Source organism: Babylonia areolata, chromosome 18 (genome assembly GCF_041734735.1).
Source record: "Babylonia areolata isolate BAREFJ2019XMU chromosome 18, ASM4173473v1, whole genome shotgun sequence".
Taxonomy (NCBI): Eukaryota; Metazoa; Mollusca; class Gastropoda; order Neogastropoda; family Buccinidae; genus Babylonia; species Babylonia areolata.
Window position 1 is genome coordinate 44,861,021 of NC_134893.1, and position 27,854 is coordinate 44,888,874.

Consider the following 27,854-nt stretch of genomic DNA (forward strand, 5'->3'; position numbering starts at 1 on the left):
ATTGGCACTGCACTCTATCTTATGTCCAGGCAAACCACTGTAGTTTTGTTCCATACCCATCTTCATGACAACTGTCTGTTTGATCAGTTCATAATAATGGCAGCCAATGCTCGACTAATGCATCACACAAAAAAACCTACTTTCTATAATTCTTTTCTGGAAGGGTTCTGAAAGGGCGAAGGACTGGGAAATGAAAGAAAAAGTGAAGCACAACGTTTCTGGCAACAGACTAGATCAACTAACAGATGAGTATGGGAAAGTATGGCAGTGACTGGTAAGTTGATTTTCTTTTTCAAATGCAAGGTGTCTGCGGGCAGAACAAAGACAAAAGGGGGCAGACATGACTCAATACCATCCCCAACCAGCATCACACATTCCACCATACAAAAAATATTGTCAGTTCAAACCCCTACAACAGTGAGTCAACATGATAAAGCAATCAGTCAGGAAGTCGATCTTTCTGCTGTGCCATCCAAAGAAAATCATGTCAAGGAAGAACTTGCTTTGCTTGTGCCATCCACATTACAAAGATCCATCAAATCAAATCTCAGAAAACTGGCATACTGTATCCATTTCTTTTAATGAGTAAATAAATTAAAAACAGTTTTGATTTCTTTTGTTTTTGCAGGTCTATAAGATTCACAAAAATTAACTTTTGTAAATGTGGTAGGTAAGATTTAACAAAACCTGTGAATATAACAATCATAATAATACAGAAAAAAGCAACAAAGCATTTTCGTTCAAAATGTTTCGATAAAAAAGTGATACTTCTAATACAGAAACTGAAAGTGTAGTCAAAAACTTGGATATTGAACACCAAAATGTGTTGGTCACTACATATACCTAAGTGTTTCATTTCATCTGATGCAAGCTTCACAAATGCGAACTCACAGTCATCTAATCTGACTCACCGAACAATCACTCTGAATTATCAAATTTCTTACTATTATGTTGACACAAAACAACAACAACAACAAAAAAAAAGGACTTTCTACCGTAATTTATCTATACTTTGTAATTGTTACCCCCATTGGTATTTGTCACTTCAAATGACATGGGAGCAGATACCGAACTATCATCGTATTTGTCCCTGAATAAAGGTCAAGCCAACTTGTCATATATTACCAGTGCGAACAAAATAAAATGGGATTAAATGCCACCAAACTAGAAAATAAAAAGTCGATACTCTGCCAGCAAGAAAAAAAAAATCCAAAAAACTGGCTTCAGCAATCCTTGCAAAGTCCAAGAGCGTCCAATACTCACTGATCATCACAAACTTCACGTTCATCATTTGTAAAAGCCTCATTTATACTTAATAAAAGTCATATCTTTAAATGACTAACGGAAAATAGGCAAGATTTTTTTTGGCAACTTCAGAGCTGTTGACACAAGATTTCAAACTTACACATATGCATCCACTCACTAACTCACTCACCCACTCTCTCTCTCTCACACACACACACACAAAATCCCCTTTAATCCCCCATAAACTGCCTTAACGAAAATTATGGTAATTCATCAGCTTTTAATAGGAAGCTTTATGTTTCTGTTGTATGCTTGTGAACTGTAACAGAAAATAGCACCATTCAAAAAAGAATGTGGACAAACTCCAAACACATTTTCTCTTGCACCATCATCCTAAATGAATACAGCACATTCACAGAAATAAGATTTTCAAAGAAACAAACATAAAAAAAAGAGATAAAAATGAAACGCGCCAAAGATCATGTATCAGTAGGACACACTCACATTTTTTTCTTTCAAACCCAATGTTCCCTGCTTTGATGTTACGCAACTTTATAATAACTAAGTTACAAATAAACACATGAAAAATTTACTTGGCAGTCTACAATATGAGAACACCATAAACACAATGTAACAAGCAGATGCTGCACATAGCTATCGTTTGATTTTTTAGTTATGAACAAACAGTTGGTGGAAACAGTGTGTTAAAACAGAAAAGAAAAAAAAGCACAAGTCAGTATTTATCCGCAGCTGTGTTCAAATGGTCTTATTTATAATCCTGCTGATATAAATGACAACAGAAATTCATGAAATACATATAGTTATCATCATTAACAGCAGTTAAGAGTTACCAGCCGTTGTCCAATTCAGCAACATGGGCAGGTCCCACAATATGCATAATACCACCAACATCCCTTGTTTCAGTCTGTCAATTTCATGTAAGTTTTGATAAAAGACACAGTAACATTCAGAGACAAGTATTGTGACAACAAGATGATGATCAACCCATATCGCACCCCACCCTGAAAACAAACAAAATGATATATGTGATGCTTTTGTACAGATGAATTAAATACTTCACTGGCATAAAGTTTTAAAAGGGAAGAACTTGATAAAATCAAAAGAAATCCTTCAATAAGGATTGCTTTATGTTTTTTTCTTTTACCAGAACACTTTCAACACCTAAATCAAATTGCTGGATTTCTCTCATGTGGATATGTAGTCTGTCAAGATTTCATCTGCTTTGACTTTTCTGCAACCAAACCTACACACAGAAAATGTTTTCCTGCATCAAAATGTACCTGTCCCTGAATTATTAACAGATAAAACAGCACACACCACTCTTCCCTTCTATTTTGTTCTTCCAAAATCAGACTTAGACTAAAATAAGTCTAGCACAGTTGCAGATTATCATTATTGCAAAATATTACTTCTTTGAAGTGTTTTGGGGTCATTAAGAAAAATGTGAAACAGTCCACATGTCCACAAAACTATGCTTTGGCTGAATGCATTAATTTTACAGATTAAAGAAAACTTAAAGATTTAATCATATTGCTCATTTTAGTGCAAGAGTGACCACCAGCCATTCAAAGTATTAAAATCTAAATTCACAGCAATTATTTGTTTAAAAGTCTTCCTGGAAATTGTGACAGCAAACAACAAAGTTTGGACAAAATTCGCATCTACAAAAACATACAGTGAGATAACTATGAACAAAACACCATAAACATATTAATCTGTCAGAAAAAAAACAAAAACAACCAGAACAAATAGCAGTTTACACTCAGCACCCTTTCCCTCCTTCACAGAAAGACTAATCATAACAATGGGAAGAGGGATAAAAATAAACAAACACAACCAGACCTTCAATGATACCATACTCACTGAAAAAAATTAAGAAAGAAAAACAAAGAAAACATCACCAACACAATTTAAAGGAAAAGAGGTGGTGGAGGGGGGTGGGAATAGAAACAACTGGCAACTTGTAACAGAACCAATCAACCAATGAAACAAGTAACCAGTCAACCATTAACAACCCAACCAACACCACCCTTACTTTAAAAAAAACAAGCGAAACAATACAACATAAACATGTATACAGGTACATTCACTGCAGCAGAATCAAGAATCAATGAACAGCTGAGTAAAATCATTTCTTATGAAGACAGTCTGCACCAAAGAAAAAACAAAAAAGGACACACACAAATAACTGCCTGCCAGAGGTGAAACTGATACACACATGTGACTAGATACCTTTTGTTCAAAGTAAAGCTTCAGAAGGCTTTGAGTATTTCATGACAGAAGGGTGTCTCTTGCTGGAGTCGTCCAAGAATGCCCTCAAGGAGGGCCAAGCAGACTATGGGGTCGTGGTAGGAGGAGACAGGATGACACCAGGAAATGCACTCAAGTTCAATAGAAAAGAAGGGACAGGAGATCCGGGAGACATTACGTAGAACAGGGTTTAAAAAGAGAAGAAAGGGAGGAGGGGAGTGAAGAAGGAAGAATGACAGAGAGGGAGAAAGAGAAAGATGGACAGAGAAGACTGAGCTCAAAGCACAGTTCTCCAGCCAGTCAAAACTAGGGATTGCACAGTTGTGGTTGGATAATCCTCTCAACTTTGCCTTCTCTACCCCCACAAATTCTCCTCTCCAGATGTGAACACAAGGTGCTCCACAGACAAGCCAGAAAAAGCAGTGAACAAATGCAGAACTGCACAGTTTCTGACATCTGTGTGGAAGAACTTGTAGTAGAAATGCAACTCCTCTCTTATCTCTTCGTCTTGATAAGTCAGGTCTATCAGTATGGAGCAAACCTTTGGTATCCTCCTCTGTACACTGTTGCCTGAAAAGAATGCAGTATTCACACTTGTATCAATACACTGTGAGCAAAGTACACGAGATATGTTTCTGAAAAAGTATGTTAAAGTACATACAAACACACTGGGTTGATATAATGTTTTTGGTAAGTTTCAGTGACACACCTTTCTAATGCTTATCTAAGCCAACAAAGATTGCTTTTCTTGACTTGAGGTGGGGGGTGTTGTTCAGGTCAGTAGGCAGTTCTGAAATTAAGTATCACCAGAGTCTGACGCATACTGTCCATGAGAAAAGCTTCTTCCATTCTAGAGTTCCACTGGGCCTTTCACACTTTCAAGAAAAAAGGAAATTGGATTAGGCAGCTGAGAAGGGGGCTGAGAGATCTTACTTAATCTGACCTAATCTGATACAAGTCTTCAGCATAAAACAAGACAAGGAATTATGGAATAGAATAAAAACAAGGACACTGTAAAATGTGGCATCTTACACTATTATGACCTTGACCTCTAACCTTGGATAAAAATGGAAAAACCCAAGCTCTATGCACAGATGCTGTGACCTTTAACTTACTCCTGACGTAAGTTGTTTATAGTGAGAAAATGTCAACGTTACAATTTACTGCAGACTGTGGATAAATACACAAAACAGCAGAAACCCTGCAATTTCGCAGGCACACTTTGTTTACACATGTGAGAAAGGATGTGGGGAGGGGAGGGGTGGTGAGAGGGCAAGAGATTCAGAAGAAAACTCAAGGAGGGAAGAAACAACAGAAAAATAGTGTATATATTTTTTACCTTTTCTTTTGTAATATTTTTGTTAAGGAAGACCATGATCACATTATCATTAATAAAACAGAGCAAACCACTTCTGTCAAAAGCAAATGATGGGACAATTAGTTTCTGACCAAAAGAGTGAAAAGAAAAAAAAAACTTGTTTACCCCATAGCCAGGCACTGGCCCAATACTGTGTCCAATGTAAGATTCAGCAGCATATTCTCGCCCGGCATACCTGGACATATGGCAGAACAAAACTTAAGACTGAAGCCATGTGCAAACATACAAAAACACAGAGGCATACTCTGTAAATACACAATGGATCAGAAGATTAAGCCTTAATGTCTCACAGGCAGAAGACAGGAGTCTGCAAATCCATCCTTGGTCTTTTCTTCTCATTCCAGTCTGTTTCCAAATATAATTCAATTACTTCCCCTACATTTCAGGTGGGTTTTTTTTCTGTTCAAAGGTACCCATCTAAAATGAAATGCATCAGCAGGCTATCCTTAGCCAATCTCGCACTCTCTTCCAAAGTTGCACCACTGACTTCTATATGACTGTTATTGTTAAGAACATAGCGAAAATGTATTACACTGCAAGGACAGACACATAAAGTGAAGATTTACACACACAGACACAGCACACACACACACATATATATATATATCTTTAAAATATAAGGATAACACACACATTAAAACAAGGAGGGCACAGGACATGGGTGTTCAGGTTGTACATACGTTGCTGTTGCGTAGGGTGAAGCAGAAGCCACTGCAGCAGGGATTGCGTAGCGTGTTGCTGGAGGGGCAGTGGGATAGCCTGCTGCAGCTGCAGGGTAAGGCTGGGTAGTTGCCACCAACTGGAAGTAAACACAAAAAACCCTTAGTAGTTCTTTTGTATACCTTTAGTTATCCCCAGTTAGCACTTTATATATCTTATACATCTAACTTACAGCTCTTGGGTATATATCTTGGAGGGTCTCACAGTCAATTAGCACCTTAATATATACACCTAACACATCATCTTTCTTACAGCTCTATGGTATATATCTTGGTGGGTGCCCTCACAATATCAGTTAGGCACTGGACTTCTAATCTGGAGTCCACCAGTTATCAGAGTTCAAGGCCCCGTTTTGACATAGCGTTCTGTCCTAAATTTCTTCACTCGATCCAGGTGTGAAATGGTAACTATTTTGGCTGGGGTAGTTTGAAATGGGGGAAGGAGATGACTGAATCCTGCCTTCCTGTGCCAAGCCGTAAAAGGCTTTTGGATCATTAACCTTTAAAAAATGAAAAAACAATTAAAAAAACAACAACAAAAAACACAAAAAAACAACAACATCTAAACAGATGTATTATGTCATGTCATCTGATCAAACAAATCTTTCATCTGAAATCACATTCATGATTCGGAAATACTCAATAGTGCAAAACAAATAATAAATTTCACTGTGTTATTAGGTTTTGAACTTTTCTTTTTCTCCCCCCCCCCCCCCCCCCAACCCCCACTGCAGTCACTGAATTTGATAAAACTTTTCTTTATAGAAGTTGTAAAGCTGATGAAATGCTCTTTATATTAACTGAGGTCTGCATCTGGAAATAGTTTTGCTATATCATTTTTTTCAAACTTCATTTCATATGAAACAATGGGTCTACAAGCTGTACTTCTGGGTGGCAACAGATTATATAAATTGTACAACAAAAAACTTAGACTGATATATTTTTTTCAAAGTACTGACACTCACACTTGAAAATAAAGTGTACAGTAACTATTTACCTGGTATCTCATTCCTCCTTCAGTGGTGTAAGTGGCCAGTAATGGATCTTGATAAACACCACTGAAAATTATCATACATTTAACATTGTCATCAAAAATGTATCAGTCCATTTGTGCAAAATCAACACAGTTACAAAATACAAATATCCCAGTCTTCTCCCACTCCAAACAAACATGAACCTTTACCACCCCAAACAAACATACACCTCTGTTTCACTCACAGTCTTCCACTTTTCAAGCAAAATAACAGTAAACATCTCAAAACCCATTAAAGGGGGTGAGGGGGAGGGGGGGGACAAATAAAAAAAACAACAGACCATCAAAATGAAAAACTAAATCACATCCATGTATCACACTGACAATAAATCAACTGCTCATGATACATGACCACAAAAGTGATAGAATTCATGGGTAAAAAGCAAGATACTTGCACTGAGGACAGATTTATCCCTATGTAAAAATGGTAAAATATTGTCTTAGTAATTTTTTTTTTTTTTTTTTTTTTTACCAAATGAGGCTGACAAGACAAAATGTGACTCGGTCATCTATTCTATTTCATTTTCAAATAAAGTTGAAAACTGAATTGTGTAAAAAAAAATTTTTTAAATAAAAAAATAAAAAAAGTGATCACAAATTGCTGCCTCCATGGCAGCAAATGTAGGAGTAGTCAACAGCAAAACATCTTGAGGAATGACAGTGACTTACGGTGTATAAGGTATGGCAGCTGCAGGGGCGGCAGTCAGGGCTGTAGGGTGCCTCATGGCAGCAGCAGCAGCGGCGGCGGCAGCAGCGGAGGAATACGCTCCTCGAGCAATGACAGCTGCACTACCAGGTCTACCACGAGTCAGTGCTACCCCTCGCAGTGCAGCAGCTGTGTAAATCACCCAACAGAACACTTTGACGCCACTGTGCTACCTGCCCTCTGTGCCCATGGGGCCTAGTTATGGATTAGTCATCAATCCCAAAAGCATTTCCCCATTCCTTACTGGATAACAACACCACTACTGTGCACATTATTTTTGGGGTCCTTTTTTCAGTCAACCACATTCCAGAAGAAAGAACCAGGGAACCACATTCCACAACAACCAATGGGTCTCTTTCACAACTGCTCAATGCTTCTATATCTACAAGACTCGTTAATTCCAAACACTCACTGTCAAGCTCACTCTTGTGACCAACATGGAAAATAATTAGTGCATTTAGTGTTCAAAGGGGCAGCTTTATGCAGAAAGTTCATCACTGTCGCTGATCACAATTTTACTCAGCCATACATGACAGGTCCAGTCCATTACTTCATCATTGGAGTGATGCAATATGCAAGTGGCAAATCTAAGCTGGCAGTGGAAGGGGGAAGAAGTGGTCCCTATCAGTCATTAAGCCCATGCCAGACCATTCAAAGAACACAGAGTCCATTGCAAGAAAACCTGGTTAATAGCACTAGACAGTTCAAAAGTGTGGCTTGGCACACTTCACATGGAAAATGCACTCAGTCAGTTGGACTCCACACTTTCCAAATGTTCATTCACAATTCTGTTCCCCCCATGCATAACATGAATACACTCTGAAAATAATATATAAGGTATACATAAACACATCAGGCAAGAAAGAGAGAAAAAATGGATAGGCAGAGAGACCATACTTAGCACACACACACAAAGACTGGAAACCAATGTACTTTCTGACGTATCCAAATATACAAAATAGAAAATATTCATCTGTAGCTTTTATATAATTAGGTAAAAAGAAAAAAAAAAGAAAAAGTGTAATACACTATGAACATGTTACTGAAGTCTTCGATAAGTTCATGAAATACAGCATGCAGTTCTTGAATAAATGCACATGACCAAGCAGCGACTCTTTTCATCATCATCAAATGGCAAGTCGGGGGAAAAACTTTGATCTGATTAATCATGATCTTGCCCATACATGCACAGGAAATGATACAAAGAGCAAAAACCTTTTTGTGTTTTTGATTTTCTCTTTGAAAGGAGGCAGGCCCAGTTTACAGATTCTATCCAATTAGCATTCACAAGGGAAATTCAAGAAAGCAGCTGTATGACATGATTTATCGGACAGCAGCATGAATAGGTCCGCTTACCATTTGGGATAGTGGGTGCAGCCACTTTTTTGGTCATAACACGAGCAGTGGCATTGTTAACCTAGAACCACCAGTCGGCATTTCAGTATGGCAGTAGGTCAAATGGCTCACACAAATATACACAGGTGTACAAATCTATAGCAAGCAAACTGCAAAACTACACAAGTGGACCAGATACCTGCCTGTTTTGTTTTTTGTTTTCATTGGACAATGAAACAAGTCAATAAAAGTCTGTTTACATGGAATTTTTGTCGGTCTTGTTTGTGATTTCATTGATTCTTCACAAAATTCAGTCAAAGTAGGCTAGAGATTGACTCCACTAATTCTTTATTAAAAAAAATCAAATCAAAACAGACTTCTAATGGATCAATTACAGAAAAAGCAACAACTGAAGCATGCTTCTATGGATTTTTACCTGTTCTTCATCATTATCATTTCTTTATAAGCTGAATCAAAACAGGCATGTATTAATGTTTCAAGTAAAGGCACATAATTATACATGTATCAACACATCTTCACACACACACACACACACACACACACACACACACACACACACACACATGCAAGGATGGATGCTCACACACTCAGTACAAACTTTTAAATAAAATAAAATTAATAAATAAAATAAACAAACCACAGAAAAAGTTGAGATTTTACTTTTTACAGAGAGAGGGTGAAGGGAGTATGGGGGGAGAGAAGCAGAGAATACTAACATAGAAAGATATACAATAATGTAACAAGTTCCAACCCCCCCCCCCCCCTTCTGCTATTTGTTTCACAACTAAAAAATATCTATTCAAAACATTCCACACACACAAACTGAATGTATCTGGTCCACTTGTCAAAACATGTTATAAGCAAAAGTAAATAAAACATTCAGCTGAAGAAGTTCCAAAATGAAGTTCTATTTGCTGTGGGTCACTATTAACCACAAGTATTTCCTTGGAATGATCCCGAGAAACAATCACAAAGAGGTCTTTGCATGAGACCCAAGGAACTTTTCAGAACAGTGAAAAACATTTTCGGCTGGGTTCTGAATCTATGCACTTAGGAAATGGGTGTGGGGGAGTGGGGCAGGTGATCACATTCATTTATCAGATGCAAGGTTAAGGGCAGTAGACACCACAGTTAGAACTAATTCAGCTTGTTTTCTTTACTTCAAAGAAGTCACCTGCCCAACTCTCTTGACAAAAATAAGTTAATGCTAACACTTATATATGTATGTCCTTATCTATGTCATGTAAGTTTTTACCATTAAGAGAATCACAAGAAAGAACATTTAGTGTGTTGTGGTTGCTTTTTCATGTGTGTACATGTATTCAAGTGTGCAGGATGTTTCTGCAAGTATCATCTGTGTGTGTGTGTGTGTGTGTGTGTGTGTGTGTGTGTTTGTGAAGGGAGAGTGAATGGGTGTGTGTGTGCTTTTGTCCTTTGTGTGCTTATATTTGCTTGCATGCAAAGCATACATAAGTATGTGTGTTTCCATATTGCATATTGACAAGAATATAACAATCTTTACTTAACTCCATGTTCGGAGATCGGTGCTGTATCAATATCCATATCCAATCAAATTCAATCTCATTCTTCTGTGTAAAATATCTTTGAAATTATTTTTTTTTTTACATAATGAAACAATATCATTACATTAGGCAGAGGACTGGGCAGGTGGACTTTGCAATACATCACTTATTATCATGTTGGGGTGCCAAAACAGAACTTACAATTTTTGTTGTTTTAAAAATCAGTCTTCAGCTTTTGTTTACCAAATATCAAATTGAAGCACTCTGGATATATCCAGTTCGCTGCAACTGCTAATGGCCAACTATCATGCAACCAAGGATATGATAGTTGTACTACCCCAACATAATAATAAAACATTGGAAAAAGAGAAATACTTACACATGGATAACTATGGATAAACTAAGTTTAAGAAGCACAGACATATCAATATAAAATACAAAATAAGATGAAATAATGTCTTACAACTTTAAGCCAAAATAAGCCAAACCTTAGAAATTGGTTATTATAAACATATGCTTAACGTCTACACAGTTTCTTGGCAAAATATATATTTCAATCATTTGTTTATCTTATTCTTAACAGTGATTAAAAAATATTTGAAAACAAAAATTAAAAAAAGTTTAATAGCCTGATGTTTAGTGTAACGTACTGCCCCTTAATAACAAATAATTTTAGTCAGTTCCAATGGCCACACATCCATGTAAAATGGTACTGTTCCAAAATTGTATAATCACTCTTGTTTACTGTGTCGTTTTGGAAACAGGAAAGAGGAACCAGAAAATGTTCTTTTTAAACAAAAATCTAATATGTGCTTTCAAAGTCTGAACTAATACTTTTATATGTAAAATAAACTGATCTGTTAAAATCTTCACTGTGAACATTAACTGACATAATTTTAAAATTAAATCTCACAAATATAAGACATTGGCTAATTTCTTTATCAGATTAAATACAGATGAAAGTCAAAAGCAGATTTTTATGAGTTTTTCCATTTTATTCTTCTCATTTGAGTACCATTACATAGGGCTTTAGATCTTTTGACATCAATTAAAAACATTTTAATCCTTAATTTATGCATACACACACATAAAAGTTATCTTTTCAAATGTAGGGACTAATCCTGGAATCTGATCTGAACTGATCTGATAGACTAATGACAGATTTGTCTATATATGTAAGAAACAGACATAGACCAACAAGTACTGGGTAGATCTGCTTTCACAGAGTTTACGTATGAAAATTAAGAACTGCTTGCAAGCAGCAAAAAAATGCTGAATTACTTTTCTTTCTTTATTTTTTGTTGTTTTTTGGCTCTTTTAATAATGCTAAAATTATTTACAATAACAAAACTTTCAAAATGTCTGCATGCAATCTTTTAACTTTTTTTTTTCACCTGCCAATATATAAATATATGCTTAGATTGTGATTTATCAAGAGGAAACCATCCAAGACCACATCAAATCGGGGAAAAGAAAAGTCAGTATTTTCTGATACAAGCTGCCCATGAATTTTTATTCTGGCTTCTTTTCAAGAACCATTATTCATGATATCTCACACTGTTAAATCCCACAAGTAAATAAAAGGCTATGATTTCAAAACAAAAAGAAAAAACTTGTAGTACATGAATAATAAGTTATTTACACTATCATTTAAAACTTTACACTATCTGATAATACTTCAAACTTTAGAATCACAAAAAAAAAAAAAAAAGAAAAAAAAAAAGAAGATAAAAACAAAACACTGACAGCATCAAGAAATGCCAAACCACATTCATATAGAATGCACAAATAAGGCAACAGTACCAGAGAGTTCACTGCGTGCATTTAACATGGATTATCAACGAACAGCATACCCGCAAACACTGGAATCTAGACGGATGAAATTACTTTTCGTTTACTCTCCATTTTCCCTGAGAGCATTAGAATTGAAGAAAAAAAAATCCAGTTAGGTAATGTGAACAAAATATTTTCATCAACAACTTGACAATGAGAACGAAAGAACACTGAATACACTGACCACAAAACAATGAGCAGGCATTTCTTCATACTGCACAAACCACTGTTCATCCTGTACTTAAGTTACAAAATAAGTGCTAACACATAAAGTAAATAATCATGCAAGCACCTCAATTTTTCGTCCCTCAACCACCGTGCCGTTCAATTTCTCTCGTGCTCGGTCAGCATCCACACTATTTGCGAAAGTTACGAAACCGAATCCCTGCATGCACAAGGAAAAAATAAGGAGCATGCATTAAACCGTGCAAATCAACATAAATCATTTTGGCAAGTTGAAATCATTTCATTATGTCATCAATTTTTTGTAAAGGTCATGCAATGGCCAATGACTTTAAATCAGATCAAATCTCTCTCTTTCTTTTCTTTTTTTTTTTTTTAAATGTCTGTTGGTCAGCTGAAGGAGGCATTGGCTGGCTGAATGTCTTGTCCAGCAGACCAGTTCAAGGGGAAGAAAGAGGGCTAGAAAGATGTACCACATGCAGGTTTTCTGATAACTTGGCAATGGGTACAGATAAAGCCAATGGCTACACCAGTGCCCTTCTACTGACTGAGAAACAAGGAAAACAGAAACAGGGACTGAAACAAGAGAAGAAAAAAGAATGGAGGGTGATGGAGAGGGTAGGGCAGGGCCAAAAATATGAAGATAAGCATGTCCAAAGTTGAAAAAAAATCTGGAGATGTCTCCAGTTTGCTTTCACTTATCATAAACTGGTTCTGCAAGCTTTGGGCAAACAGGTCACAGCAGACCTCTACCAAACATATGGAAGACGTGACAGCTAGGTGATAGAAGTTGTGGACCTTCACTCCAACATTATATGGTTCAAATCCTTACAGTGTCTGGTGGGTTATGGAGTAAAATCTCAGATCAACACATGTGTACACTTCCTGGGTCCTTAAGCCCTTTGTATTCATGTGTATGCAGAAAATCAATTGCACAAAGATCATGCAGTGCATGTTTGTGAGTGGTAGAATATGGAAATACAAACATATTCAGTTTACACCACTCAGATAATGGGAATCTGGTTGCCTTAACAGCAGGCCAAAAATAGTTGTACCCAACCCAGCTGGAGAAACTAGTGGACATGTCAGTGCAAGTTGCAACTCCTCAAGACAGGAGGGGGGTGTGGGGGGGGGCACATCAAAATCAATTTACAGCTCACTTGATTCAGATCTCATTCAGCTGATCTGATAGTTTACTAAGAAAAAAACAACAACCCTGCCTTGAGGAGGGCCAGTTTTATTTGAACTGAAGGTGGGAAGGGAATGCTGTGAAGCAGAGTGGGTGAAAATGAACCATCCTCTTTTCATACACAGGACCAGGTTACAATGACATACTGAAGAACAACACAATCATGTGGCACAAGTGACAGTTACAGCTGGTGAAATGCAAAAGCCATCCTTGTTCTTGGCAGCAGGGTGGGAAGAGCAAATGACCTGCATAATCAGCTGGACAGTGGAATGCACAGACACCAAAACAAAGCTTGGGTCCTCAGCTGTTCCCCAGGGATCAAGACTACGCAGAACACAATACAGTACGCTCAAGGCATGCGGACATGATACACTTGGGGCATCATGGCTCATCTGATGATGCATTCAACCTCATCTGGAGATATAGAAACAGCAAAGTGGTATAGTGCTATACTGATGCAACACATACACACGCATACAAAATGTATCAGGGCCAAATTTCAAACAACAGAAAATGTCAAGCCACATCAGTTCACTCCAGCTTCAAACCGACCACAGACTTGGGAGGTATATGGAAGGGGTAGCTACATTACCACTTGGGGGCAGAAAACATAACCACATACAACTTTCTCTTATGTACTTTTCCATGGACATAAGAGCAAATAGACCAGATATAAATAGACATGTTCCATCACAATCACATTCGGTACTCAGAAGAAAGTTACAGCATTTTCATTCTTTTCAAAATGAAACTTCAACATTTTTTTCAAACACTGATGGAAAAGTAAACATTCTGAATATAAAGCAAGCTGTCTCAAGATCTTAAACCAAACAATGTGGCTTTTTTTTTTAACACAGGTATTTTCAAGGTTTGTTTCACTTTTTAGAAGCATGTTAGAATCCATTAATAACGATACAATTTTGAGAATTTCTAACACTGGAAACACCAGTCACTGTGAATATCTTTTCCTTGTCTGCCACACAGCATCAACAGTTTATGTGCTGTATGACATGTTTTCTCAGACTGAACCGACAAGGACTTCCAATTCATTTTTATCTACTGTCTACAACAAAGATGGCCTACTTGCAGTCTTGCATGATACCCATAATTATGAAGTTCAGGGGACGCATTCAGTGTTAATAATCTCCTCAACATTGCCCAGCGTTTCACTCTTGTAAATATTTTGGATTTTGAGGCAATGATGAAGCAGTGACCTGATGCATTTTCATGCATGTGATGTTAAATCTTGATGAGAAAGCTTGCTGACACAAATCATTTCACAAGCAGTTACACCTGCTGTCTAAGTCCTTCAAGATCATCTCTTTTAGAAACAGAAAACTTGATTTCTTTCACTTATTCACATAATGACACTGCAATGCAATTCAGTTAATTTACCTGATCAGTGGAGTAATTCTAACATAACATTTCTTAGAATGTTCATCATGAATGCAATTTCAAAGAAAACATGACAATTACAAGTTTGTCAGGATGTCTGCTGGATGTTAAAAGAAAATTAGCTCAGTTTCAGGGTTAACTGCCTGTTACTGAATAATTAAAAACTGCATCTCTTATACTTCAATATAAAATCAACTTTTTAAAATTACTTCCCACTGATGAAATTCTAGCCCTATTACAGGAACATCAAAGAAATCAATCAAGGAGCTTGTGTCTTTTGTATCAAAGACTCCCCAAATTTCACAGCAAATTATCAATTTTCAAGTCGACCAGAAACCTGTTTAGTAACAAGTACATGGAGTTAGCAACACTGTGTCCTATATTTCTTTCCACACTCTCTAAATACAAGGTCATTGGTAAAATCTATAACTGACCTGTCATAATTTCAATATGAAGGATTAAACCAGGAGCAGGAGTACTGAAATCTATGTTTCCATATCACAAATTAAAATTTCCTTTTCTAAGAATTTGTCTAAATTATTCAAAACCTTTTCTCCTTGCTGCCTTTTTTCTTCTTTTCTTAGAGGTAAGTGGAGTGGGAGAGTGGGATTAAGCTGAGGGGTGTTAGAGTGAAGGGGCTTATTTTTTTGTATTTTGTATTTCTTTTTATCACAACAGATTTCTTTGTGTGAAATTTGGGCTGCTCTCCCCAGTGAGAGCGCATTGCTACACTACAGCGCCACCCCCTTTTTTTTCTTTTTTTCCAGCATGCAGGTTTATTTGTTTTTCCTATCAAAGTGGATTTTCTACAAAATTTTGCGAGGATCAACCCTTATGGTGAGGTGGCACTTCATCATATGGTAATGTACATCCAGAAATGGACAGCAGTTGTGCATTCATTTCCATTATAAATTTCATCAAATTCATTTGCAGAAAGCACTGGAAAAATATAACCATCTTAGGAAAAACAACAACAACATATTTCTTCACCTCTACACCCCCAAGACCCACCACATATCCTCAATCGTTTTTTCAATCTTAGACACAAACTCCCAGATTCTTGACCTTATAGCTAAACCATCCAACATCAATCAATCTCACATAAATGTACGTGTTAAAATTTGTAACATCTCAGTGTGTAATGATGGTATAAAATATGTGTGAGGGCATGTCTGCATGGTACACATTAAAGCTGCAAGAAAATAATGAAGAAACTGATGCTTTTGTGGTGTGACTGTTTAGTGCTGCATCTGTCAATAGCAAATCTACCAGCTTTTTAAAAGAGGTGCATTAAACTGATTTGTCATACTGTTTCTGTGTGGGGATGTGTTGTTTCATGAAAAAGATACTTACCTTTGATCCCCTCTCGTTGAAAATTATCTCCACATCTAAAATTGTGCCAAATTGCTGCAATATGAAAAAAAGAAGAAAAAAGAAAAACATTGTTAAGTACAGATTATCAAATTGTAAAATAGTTATGTTCACAACAGTCTGAGAGAGCATGACAATCAGAACCTTCGCATTCCTTAAAAACAACAACAAAACACACACAAAAAAAACAACAACAAAAAACCATCTAGTTTTAACCTGCTTCTTTTCTGTATTCAAAGGATGTTAGGGGAAGGAGAGTATGAGAAAAGCAGAGAGAGAAACCAGAGTGCGTATGTGCATACCTGTGTGTGTGGGTGGGTGGGGGGAATGCATGCGCATTAGTGTCTGTGCCTGTGTATGTGCACATGTATGTATGCTTGCATAGGTAATTAATAATCGCAGAAAAACAGAAATTTGTTTTCAAATATTGTGACGTGAGAAGCCAGGCAATGATTTCTTATAAACAAGGATTGAAGCACACCTGTTGTCAATGTAAGCCAATTTAACCCACAATAAGTGGAAAAGAAACTGGATTTGTGAGAATCCCACTTCAGGTGAAAAAAAAAAGTACATGAATTATATTTACTATTATTGAATACATTTAATTGGCCTTTTCCCCATTAGTTTTTTTTTCATCCCTTGAAATATCATGTACTTTGCAAAACTAGCCAAGAGCTTCTGATGTTCATTAGATTTTTTGGGTTGGTGGGAGGTGGGTTGCACAGTGATTACTTAATTTCAAACAATTCAACAGACAAGATGTTATGTAAAATTATCATGTTCATATGCATAACATTCATGACAAACTGCATACATCTTTTAAAATGTTATCATTTCTTCAAAAGAAATTTCAAACATAAAACTAGGGGAGAAATAAAAGGATAAAAAAAAAGAGAGAAAAAAACAAAGAAAACCTCCACCACCAAACTCTTACCCCAAGAAGTTGTCGGAGGTCAGCTTCCCTGAATCTGAAGGGTATGTTTGACACATGTAGACGCTTGGGTCCTGTCCCTGGTGATATTGCTGCCGTTGGCTGTGCCTGAGCTGTCTGCACCTCCCCTTCTGCAGATGGGACATCTGTCTGCTGCAAAGAAGGCTCCATTAAGCCATGGGTGTCATGGAAGCACAGGATACTGATTCGTTTACAAAACAAAACTACATTATCAGGAGCAGAACTCTTTTGAATGTTTGCACAGAAATTACCAAGGACAGGTGTAGAGTTATTCTTTACGCTTGGGTAGAACTACAAGAGGTCTCAAAGCTGTATGACAGCTCTCTGAATTAGCCTAAGTAGAACTGTCTGCAGAGGCCACAGACAAGGAAGAAAGTTATTTTGAATGTTCTTGTACACAACTATCAACTGGGCCACACAAGAGGAATAGGACTCTTCTGAATGTGTCTGTACAGAGCTTTCCATTTTGAGACCACAACCAGGAACTGGTCTCTTTGGAATGTGTCTGTACAGAACAGTTTGTCAGAGACTTCTGATTCTGCCTGCACAAAAATGTCTACTATGCTACATACCAGGAGCAAAGCTCTTTTGAACATGCCAGCACATAACTGTCTGCAACACAGAATTGTCTACAACACACTACTGTCTAATACAGCCTATACATCAGGATCAGAGATCCTTTGAATGTGCCTGGGCAGAACTGCCTATTAGCTGAGGTTCAAAGGAAAAGCTTCACAATTTTTTTTGTTTATGTTTTTGTTTTGGTATGAGTTTCATTATTCATACAAATACAAGCTACATAATGTTTCTATTACTTAAACTGTACAAAATGGTTCTCTTATTTTTACTGTCAAAAGTCTACAAAATACATCAATCACGAAAAGCTGACACAGCTGTCCAAATCATAATACCTTTTCCCAGTATTCATCTATCATGTCTAGCTGTCTTATCTAAACAGCTCTCTCTCTCTCTCTCTCTCTCTCTCTCTGTGTGTGTGTGTGTGTGTGTGTGTGTGTGTGTGTGTGTGTGTGTGTGTGTGTGTGTGTGTACAGATGCCTTACAGCTGAAATGACCCTAAAAAAGTCTTTCCCATCACCATGAACCAACCACCACACACTGAAAACAGTTGTACCCATGACTACAAGTAGTGTACAACACTGACAACAGCAAAATGATGTCAAAATCACAAACCACTGACAAAAGGTACAATGGATTCAATCTGATCTGACGTAAATCTATAAAATTGTATCAGTCATAACATCAGCTTTATGTTCTGTTACTTGACTGAAGTAATTTGAATTTCTTTTCCTATAAATAGATAAATCAATCAATCAGTCAACAGAATAAAAGAATAAAGGGTGGCGCTGCTATGCCCAGAGAAAGCAATCTGAATCTAACACACAGAAATATTTTGTATGAAGAAAGCAAAACTATATTACGCAAAGCAAACCAAGTCAATACGATTGTACCGAAATGATGCATATCTCCAAAATTGTGCAATGAAGACATAAAACTTTCAGTGTTAAATACTGAAGAGTAAACAATGTATGTTGTAAAAACAACAACAACAACAACAACAACTGTATAAAACACTATCATCACACAATCAGCAGGGATATTATTACACATACATAATTCTCAAATGACTAAATACTTGAAATGTTAAAAACAGATGTGTAAATTATGCCCATGACCAGGGTATCTGTGACATCCAAGAGCAAGATGGAAGGCTACAAGTAGGAAAGACATCAGTGCTATTAAACTGGAGCATTTTGGGGTCACGTGCAGATACCTTCACCAAAAGCCATGCATCTCAAACCACACTGTCTGTAAGGTACATAGGTAAAATAAACCTCCAATGACAGGGAAGTGAATCAAATGTACACATGTGAATACAAACAAAACACTTTTTAAGGAACACACATTATCACAACAACAAAAAAAGAACGGTTTCAGTGTCAGGCGTGTGCCAACTGATGCAACTTCACTCTACAAAAAACAAACATGATCTACCAAACAATAAAAAACAACAGATTACTTCCTTTTCCTAAAAGATTTCACTCCTTGAATTATAAGCCGAGAGATGGTTGGAATAGCAACTGTATCTTGATTTATGCGTGTGTGCATGTGCGCCTGCCCATATGTTGGTAGATCATTTAAGATTTCTTATATCCATTTTATTTCTATTCGTACTCAGCTTCATCTGGGAAACTTCCATGTCAAACCATATAACATAACGTCAACAAATGACTAGTAATGGTCCAAATAATTCCATACACTGACCCTGATTACAAGAACTAAGTTGACTGTTGAGATAAACCTCTATTTCCTGGTCAACACCCTATTCGTTTATATGAATACAGTGTCGTGGCATCAAATGATACAGAAATCAGAAGCAGGACGTGGGACGCAGAGTTAAGATCAAAGCTAATGCATGATTTGCTTGTCTGCCTTGTGCCCTCAAGAGTGGGCCAGTGAACGCTTCATTGATTCTCTCTTGTCTCCAGACCAAAGGATGCAGGGGTGGGGAACCATCCACTATCACAGTGTCAGACTGTGTGTTCCCCAGCTGGAGATCAATAACTCATCTGCTGGGGTTTTGCCCTTGGCCTTCCATCTTCTGGGTATGACCAACACCATCCTCTCCACTTTTCATCAACTCCTATTTCATTAAGGTGCAGCATGCAAAGAGCATTCATTATCGACCTATGTTATCTTCAGTATTACAATTTACTGTTCTTTGAAACTGCTTTAAACTGACATAAATGACAATTGCTAGCATTACCTGTGGGTCTCTAGTCTTCTTTTTGATATTATGTAGTTTCCATGCTGACCTGAAAACTTCACTACAGCAAGCACTGACCATAATTTCACATTTTCCTTTAGGTAAGCTCTTCCTTAAAAAATTATGGATTATAATCTATCAAGTCAATGAATAAGGTGTTTTTTTTTTGTTTTGTTTTGTTTTGTTTTTTTAAATCGTTGGCATGTTATTTTCTCTACCTTCATGCTTGGAATAAAGAGTCAGTTTCAACAAAAACTAGCTGATATATCAAAAGACAAGAGATGCAAACAAACTGGATGACACAAGGGACAAAAATAAGTTTGTATGTGACACAGAAGTTCGTACAAATGGGTCTGTATACAGGATCAACAAGGATTGTCATGGTGTGAGACAGAATATATATCAAAATGATAACAAGAGCATCAGTGTTAACCACAGGCACAGGGTGTCATCATACAAAGCACTTTATTGAAAGAGCAAAGGTAACAGAACCGGATATGGAAGACACTCTATGGCTCTGTAAGGTTACAACTTATAATACAATTGTACAATCACCAGTTAATTCCTTGTTACAATGTTAGTATATCCACTGAACACCAAGAACACAGTCTAAACATAGATCAAATGAGGTAACATGCTGTCTCATACCTGTTCCAAATATACCTGTAAAGTATAATACAACAAAGTCGTCAGAATGACAAAAACACTAAAAATCTTAAAACGGTTTCACAAGACTCATACACTATCACTAGATTTTACCCCAAAAATATAACAATGGTTTCTACATTAACAAGAAGCGGAAATACTGGATGCATTGAAAAAACACATTTTCCTACCCTCAAACAAGACTCAAGCTTTCAGCATTTATTTCTGAATTAATTTACAATTATCAACCTAATGTAAGATGTAATATTCAACTAAAAACTATGGATTCTAATTGCAGTATTTGTGTGCAAGGAGAAGAGAAAGAGAAACAAAGGGGGAAAAGGTCAGAACTTGAGAAACAATGAAATGAGCCTGAGGAGCTATGTGAAACTGAAAGAGATAAACTGGAGTGTGAAGAGGAGGAGGAAAGGATTGGGGAAGAAACTGAGCCAGAACCAAAATCAGAGCTGATGGGGTGAGAGTGAGAGAGAGAGAGAGAGAGAGAGAGAGAGAGAGAGATTTCCTGAATGGAGGTTTTTCACACCAATTACATGTTCCATGTTTTTCTTTGAGCGGGCCTTTGCTTGTCATCTATCATGCTGACAGACAGATCAAGCTTTGAAGCATCACACAAGCTTCAATGCCAAGTTTGTTTTTTCTGGCTTGCTCTGAATACTGAACATCATTTCCAGGCTTCAACCATCCTCCTCAAAACAATGTTGTTTTTTCCAATCAACATCTGCATCAGGATTGCAAGTCTTGTCTTTTTAAATTTTTTAAAAATTCATTTATCTTTTAATTTTCAAAGAACAATATCCCCAAAGACAAACACATAATTCTGTTGTGTACCACAGCCCAAGGCCTTCAACACTTCAGATTATTTTTCAATGGAATTATTATATAGTCTGTGGTCTTACTTTTCATGATTCCCAACGATGTATAGTTCTATACATTAAAAGATCTCAATTTTTGATAAACACAAGCTAAAATAGGCACATAAAAATCAACAAACGCTGTAATTTACAAATGCAGTACATGCAAAATGCTTCATATGATGGGTGGTAAGTCTGGCTGGAAAAACAATATCCACACAAATCAAGTGAATGACATATATTTGTTTAAAACCAGTGATTATCATTTTCATCTCAGTCTGTCACAAACTCTCAAAAAACACTTATTTTCTTATGACACTGAATGTGAGCAAGATATGAAACAACAGTACCCCGACTTCAACAGTTCGATGCAATAGAAACACACAAACACACACACACACTCACGAAAACTATATAATGATGAGATTTGCTACAATTTCAAAATAATTACTGACTGTTCAAAGAAGCAATAACATAACAGAACATCTAAAGCTATAAATCCCAAAAATTATTCTGAACAACAAAAATCTCAAAGATATCAAATAAAACAATCTTGAAATAAATAAAACTTACATAAGAATTATGCAATAACTTACTTTTCAAACAAAAGCCATACACATAATGACACAAAAAATCTAGAGAGACTCAGTACCACTTGGAATATTCAGAACCAGTAAAACTAAATCTACATATATTATGTTAAACAATACAAGCTAATTTGCAGACATGTTACACATCAAGACAAGTTACCTCATGGAGAAACAAAGCAGAAACCATCTGCAGTAACCAAGACCCAAACTGCATGCTATGGTAATTAGTATTTAAGCAAACATTTTTTTTTTTTAGTCTCGATACAACCACAGACTTTCCCTGAAGCAGAATTCATATACCATATGTATAACTATAAAACTGTATCATGACTTTTTTCTTTCTTTTTTTTTCTTTTTGCAAACAAGTGTTTCATCTCTGATACTCATTTCTACTAGTAAATCCTACAACTAAATGTCATTACTGTATGCATTATCAAAGCATTTAGCTTTACAAACTAACACTCACTGGTCGATGACAGGATGGCAAGGAAAAAAAGAATAAGTTTGGCACAAAAAGTTAAGGAGTGAATGGGGTAGCATTTCTGAATATAAAAAGCACAGACCGTGAAAGCAAAATAACTTTAAAAAGAAAGGGGGTAAGGATCACCCCTACCCTCTGAGGACTTGCACACACGCAAATAACAAGGCCTACCATTCTATCTATTCTTACGCTACAATGAAGCCGGCAGGAAGCCACCAAATGGCACATCTCATCTACTGGGGGGTAGCTGGCTGGGAGCCACCAAAACAGCACACCAACTGATCTAGGCATGCAATGAAGAAAACTGAACGTACATTGAAAGGATGAGTCCTTACCGTCTGCTGCTCCACAGCCCCATTGGCTGTGACGGTGACAGCAGCAGGCGTAGTGTAGATAGCTGGTGCACTTGGTTCGGAAGACACGTTGGAAACCACAACCCCAACACCGGACCCAGCCGAGACAGGGCTGACCACTTGATGGTGATACTCTTCCAGACCTGGCTGGGAGTATGTGTAGGTGGGGGCCATCTGGTTGGGCACCACATGCTGAAGGTCAAATGAACACACAACATTTAGGTGAAGTTTAAAGCTGATGTTCACAAACCATTTTATACATTAAATTACAAAACATAACTGTTAAAGAACCTTTAATGTGGAATCGATCAGGAACTTTACTCTGCCGTACATAAAATAACGTCAGAAAATGTACCTCAATCTCTCCATCCCACTCCAAACTTCTATAATCTATATTTCAAACTAAAAATGTGCCAGCTGAAATGAAAACACACTCACCCACATCTCCACAGGGTTATTCATAGTTTATAACTAATAGAACCAGCACCTTTTATCACTAGCCAAAACACTACCACAGATACACCAATCTGAGTGAGTCGCCTCACACCACAGTACTGCTTGGGTTTGACTTGTGGTGGATTCCAGCTCTCCACTCAGCAGTTGCTGGACAACTGAGTCTGAATGCTTTAACTGGGATTCTGGGCCTGGAGCTGCTGCTTAATTACTACCCCTGAAAGGAGAAGGGGGGCATTTGGGAAGGGGGAGAGGGAGCACAGAACAGAACACATTACATGACACAGCACAGTGCAAGTACAGACAAACGGGGCTTAATCATCATCATAACCACCAGGGACCGAACCCTGCCTGCTGGAACCCTCCACTTTATCTCAATCATAGTCCCACTTCTGGTTTTCACCCACATTATTATCCTCTTCATGCTATTTCAACTGCAAATGTCAAAAGCCTCATCTGAAGAAATTAACTCAAAGGTGAAACTGTCGGCATCATGCTAGATTACCCCTCCATTATTTCCCACACGTGCCTGTAACTATCCAGAGCAATTAATAAATAATAAGCACACCAGTCACCAAATACAAAACAGAATGCTAACATGTATATGTACAGACACACAAGCATATATATATATATATATATATATATATATATATATATATCCTTCTTCATCTTTAAATATTTTCGTAATTCTAAGGTTTTCAGTCTGTCAGCATCAAACTGTTGAGGTAGCTTGTTTAAAAGAAAGAAAAAGGAAACTGACAACAATCATTTTATCTCTTTCATTTCTCTGTACGAGTGTACCCTTTATTTCTAATTCTTTGTGCCTTTCTCTCACTGTCAAAAGTGAAAGATACAGTCATAGAATTTTGGCTTGCTTTTCTGAATGTCATCAAACCATATCAATATCAATATATATATATATATATATTAAACAATCATTATCATATATGTATTGTATATTTTTCAAGACAGGTAATCTTTTCACTGTTAGCCACACAAAATTTGGCCAAGCAGAGCAAACTAATAGGCCTAGTTTGCATCAGTTTGACATGATACAATATATGAGACCAAAATAGTTTTCTATCTATCTGTATATGTATATATAACAGAAGTAGCATTATAAACTGATGTTCATTATCTTCTGATTCATACCATCAATAATGGTGGGGAACACACATCAACATATGACGTGCACATTTTATTTCCCTTCATTAACTGAAAAAACAACTGTGTACTGGATGCTGGTTGATGGACTAACTCATAAATACAGCTAACTATTGACCAGGAAATTTGTCAGAAGACAAGCTGTGCACAAAAGCACATTTCCAAATTATGTATTTGTGTGAATTTTAACCCTGTGAACTTAACCAACACACCTTGGTGACATGAAACTACACCAGGAGACATCTGCGCTTGTGGTGTGTGTACATCACATGTGGAACAGATAGGTGCTCTAAACCAGTATGTCTCCAATATTTAGGTGTATATGTGGATATGATACCTTTATACTGCTTTTTGTATTTGTGTGAGCATGCTTGTGGTATGTGTGTGTATTTGAATTAAATAAGCTCCTAATACACTTTAGGCTGTGTATATGTTTCAGTGTGTATCCATGTGTGTGTGTGTGTGTGTGTGTGTGTGTGTGTGTGTGTGTGTGTGTGTGAATATGCATACTCTGTGTGTGAACATGTGTACCTGATCATACACATTCTAGTTTCTTTTTATATTAGATGTACATACATGTTTATCACTCAGACATCTGTTCACATAAGTTACAAATATATGCATGCTCGTGTGAGTCAAGAAACATGCTCTGAGTCTTACATTAGCACACTTGCATGCTTTAAGTGTAAAAAATGTCACTTTCAGTGATGTCATGTAAACATCAAATCATGTGAATGATCAGTACGAATGACATCTCAGACTCATATACCTTGCTAGTACTAACAAGTTACACAGTCTGACCTTAGCAAGCAGCACTTTTGGCAGCCCAATCTGAGGCACTGTAATGGGCGCAGCAAACACCGTTTTGATCATTGTGCTTTGTGCCACTTGAGCAAAGTACAAATATATAGTCCACAACAGGAAAAAAAATCCACTTCAACACTACCACAGCATCCACTTCAGACATGTATATAACCGTTTTGGGTGCTACCCGTCGTGTCAACAGTCTGGCTTCAGACAATGCCCACTCATTGCCATTCTCCACAAGGCATCTTCAACGCCAGTGATCTGAAGATGCTGGATTTCCTTCCTTCGATCTCCTTTGTTCTGCCAGCTTTCCCCACATGCGGTCGTCTGATCATAAATCAGGGAAGTAGGAGGAAGCCAGCCTCATTTGCCTTCTATAACGCCAATTTGACCAGGAGATATATCAGCACCAAGCGACAAGGCACCTTTAAAAAAAAGTTCATGCAGCGCCACCGACAGAACAAAAAAACGGTGCTTGTAAACACAGCAGCATCTTTCCCTCGCGAAGCAGGAGTCTCAAAGCAAAGCCTACCACAAAGGGGTGGTGGTCATTCCGGCACTTCTACATATTCTATCCAGTCCCCCTCCCCACCATGAAGCCCTCCAAAACCTGACAGGCCTGAAGCTCCGATCAATACTGGCACTGAAACACTGCACACACACACACACACACTCACACACACACACAACAGCCAGCAAAAATGTCTCCAGCTTCCGCTCTCTCTCTCTCCCTCTTCATCAGCCAGTCATGAAACACACAAAGAAAGCAGGGAAGGCGGGGGCTGACCACTCCATCGACGCAGGTCTGTACACTTCAGCCATGGATAGTCCCTCTACTTGAAAACACACACACATACACACGCACAACACACACACACACTTTTTATTTCCCTTGCTTCTGCGCTCCACTGGGAGGAGGGGGCGAGCAAAAAAGAAAAAGTCTCTCTCTCTCTCTTTCTGTGCCCAAAATACAAGTTGTGCGCTGTGTTAGGGCCTGTACTTGCGAAGACACTGACAGCAAAAATTCACTTCGACCAACTGTCTTTTTTTTTCTTCTCCTTTCACTCCTTTCTTTTTAATAGATGAAGAGAAGACAAAACTGTTCCTGCAGCCACCCATTTCAGTTTAATTTGCGCATCAAACAGAAGCGCACGTGATGCTGCCAACGAGTGGCTTCATCACATGCAGGGGTGTCATCGTTTCCTTTAGTTGCCGTGGAAATCAGTCTCAGGACATTGATATTTTCACAAGTGTAATGAACGACCTTCGAAAGGGTTCGCTTTCCTTTCTCTCGGTCTCATCACTATCAGCAAATATCAACACATTGCCATCAAGTGCGTATACGGACGAGAGACACAGAGAGAGTGCCTGTGTCTAAGCGACATAAACAGAAAGAGCGGTGTGCAGTACTCGTGTGTGCATGCGCGCTTGAGACAACATTGTAAACACATGCTACATGATAAAATTATTAGTTTCCGTCCACTATTACAGGTTATTAGGGGGTGGGGTAGCGGATTAGTAAAGTGTTGTGAAGTTGGCGAGATTGTTCAATTCCTGCTGTCAGACGTAATATTTAACTCTGCCTCGCCCTCCCATCCATCAGCATCGCTCTCTCACAGGCACACCCACATACACGGAAAGAAACACAGCACAGAAGGATAGCAAGAGGGACGAGGAAAGAGCTGACAGCACACACACAAACCAGCTGTGTAAATCACACAGTCTGCCGCACTATAGAGCCCCCCCCCCCCCCCCCCACTGACGTTTGGTCTCCTTTCCTTCCCAGTGCGAGCCTGGTTGTGTGTGTGTGTGTGTGGTGTTGGTGGTGGTGGTGGTGGTGGTGTGTGTGTGTGTGTGTTTCTGGCCCGCACGACCAACAACACAGAGCGCGCTCTACACACGATCAGCTCTGCCCGAGTGATGCTACTGCTGCTGCGAAGCAGACCACACAGCTATGTTGTTTTTTGCCAAGAGCGCGCGAGCGCATGCGTCTGAGCGCGCATGATGAGGGTGGGTTGGAGCAAGAAGGGGGAAGGGAAGATGCCGGGACATCAGTTACAACACGAAGTATTAGTTTAGGCAAATAGCCTTCTCACATTTATTCCTCTGTGTGTGTGCGAGAGAGAGAGAGAGAGAGAGAGGAGTGTGGAGGTTGAGTCTGTCAGTAACCGCACGAAAAGAAAATAACCCTTCCCGTCTACATGTATGTGTGTGTGTGTGAGCTTGAGAGGATCACTGACAACAGAAAAAAGAATGCTGCTGTCGGATGAATGTAACCTCCCCACTCTCCCCGTGATTCCTGTATCTTCCTCAATAAACCCCTTCCCCCTTAGCCGATGGTGTGTGCCTTTATTGAAGACTCTCAGCGTCAAAAGTGAATTTTAGAAGATTTTTGTTTGACCCATTTTGTCTCTTTTTTGTTGTTGTTTTGCTGGGTTATATACTAGAATTATCTGTCGGACTGGCAACTGCAGGGTGCAGGCGCTGGCGGAGACCGCTGGTTCGCAGAAGAAAAGAAACCGAAAATTGATTCCAACGACAGTTTTT

The 27,854-nt window shown here is 38.0% G+C and overlaps 1 protein-coding gene across 13 annotated transcripts in view; it reads right to left on the minus strand.

The window, feature by feature from the left end:
* Positions 1 to 561: 561 nt before the first annotated feature.
* The window catches only part of LOC143292822 (RNA binding protein fox-1 homolog 2-like), a 48,207-nt gene continuing 20,914 nt past the window's right edge, over positions 562 to 27,854 (minus strand). For 4 of the 13 annotated variants that reach the window (XM_076603420.1, XM_076603431.1, XM_076603430.1 and 1 more), the window contains exons 2-12: positions 22,842 to 23,072; positions 20,588 to 20,602; positions 17,137 to 17,286; positions 16,185 to 16,238; positions 12,357 to 12,449; positions 8,709 to 8,769; positions 7,316 to 7,481; positions 6,611 to 6,671; positions 5,575 to 5,693; positions 5,000 to 5,069; positions 562 to 4,086 (exon numbers count right to left, since the gene is read on the minus strand). In XM_076603420.1, coding sequence (XP_076459535.1) covers positions 4,042 to 4,086; positions 5,000 to 5,069; positions 5,575 to 5,693; positions 6,611 to 6,671; positions 7,316 to 7,481; positions 8,709 to 8,769; positions 12,357 to 12,449; positions 16,185 to 16,238; positions 17,137 to 17,286; positions 20,588 to 20,602; positions 22,842 to 23,072 — 1,065 coding nt within the window. In that variant the 3' untranslated portion in view covers positions 562 to 4,041. Of the gene's footprint in view, positions 4,087 to 4,999; positions 5,070 to 5,574; positions 5,694 to 6,610; positions 6,672 to 7,315; positions 7,482 to 8,708; positions 8,770 to 12,356; positions 12,450 to 16,184; positions 16,239 to 17,136; positions 17,287 to 20,587; positions 20,603 to 22,841; positions 23,073 to 23,318; positions 23,499 to 25,301; positions 26,467 to 27,854 lie in introns of those variants that run through there. The other 9 variants (XM_076603428.1, XM_076603432.1, XM_076603425.1 and 6 more) reach the window with 9 other exon arrangements.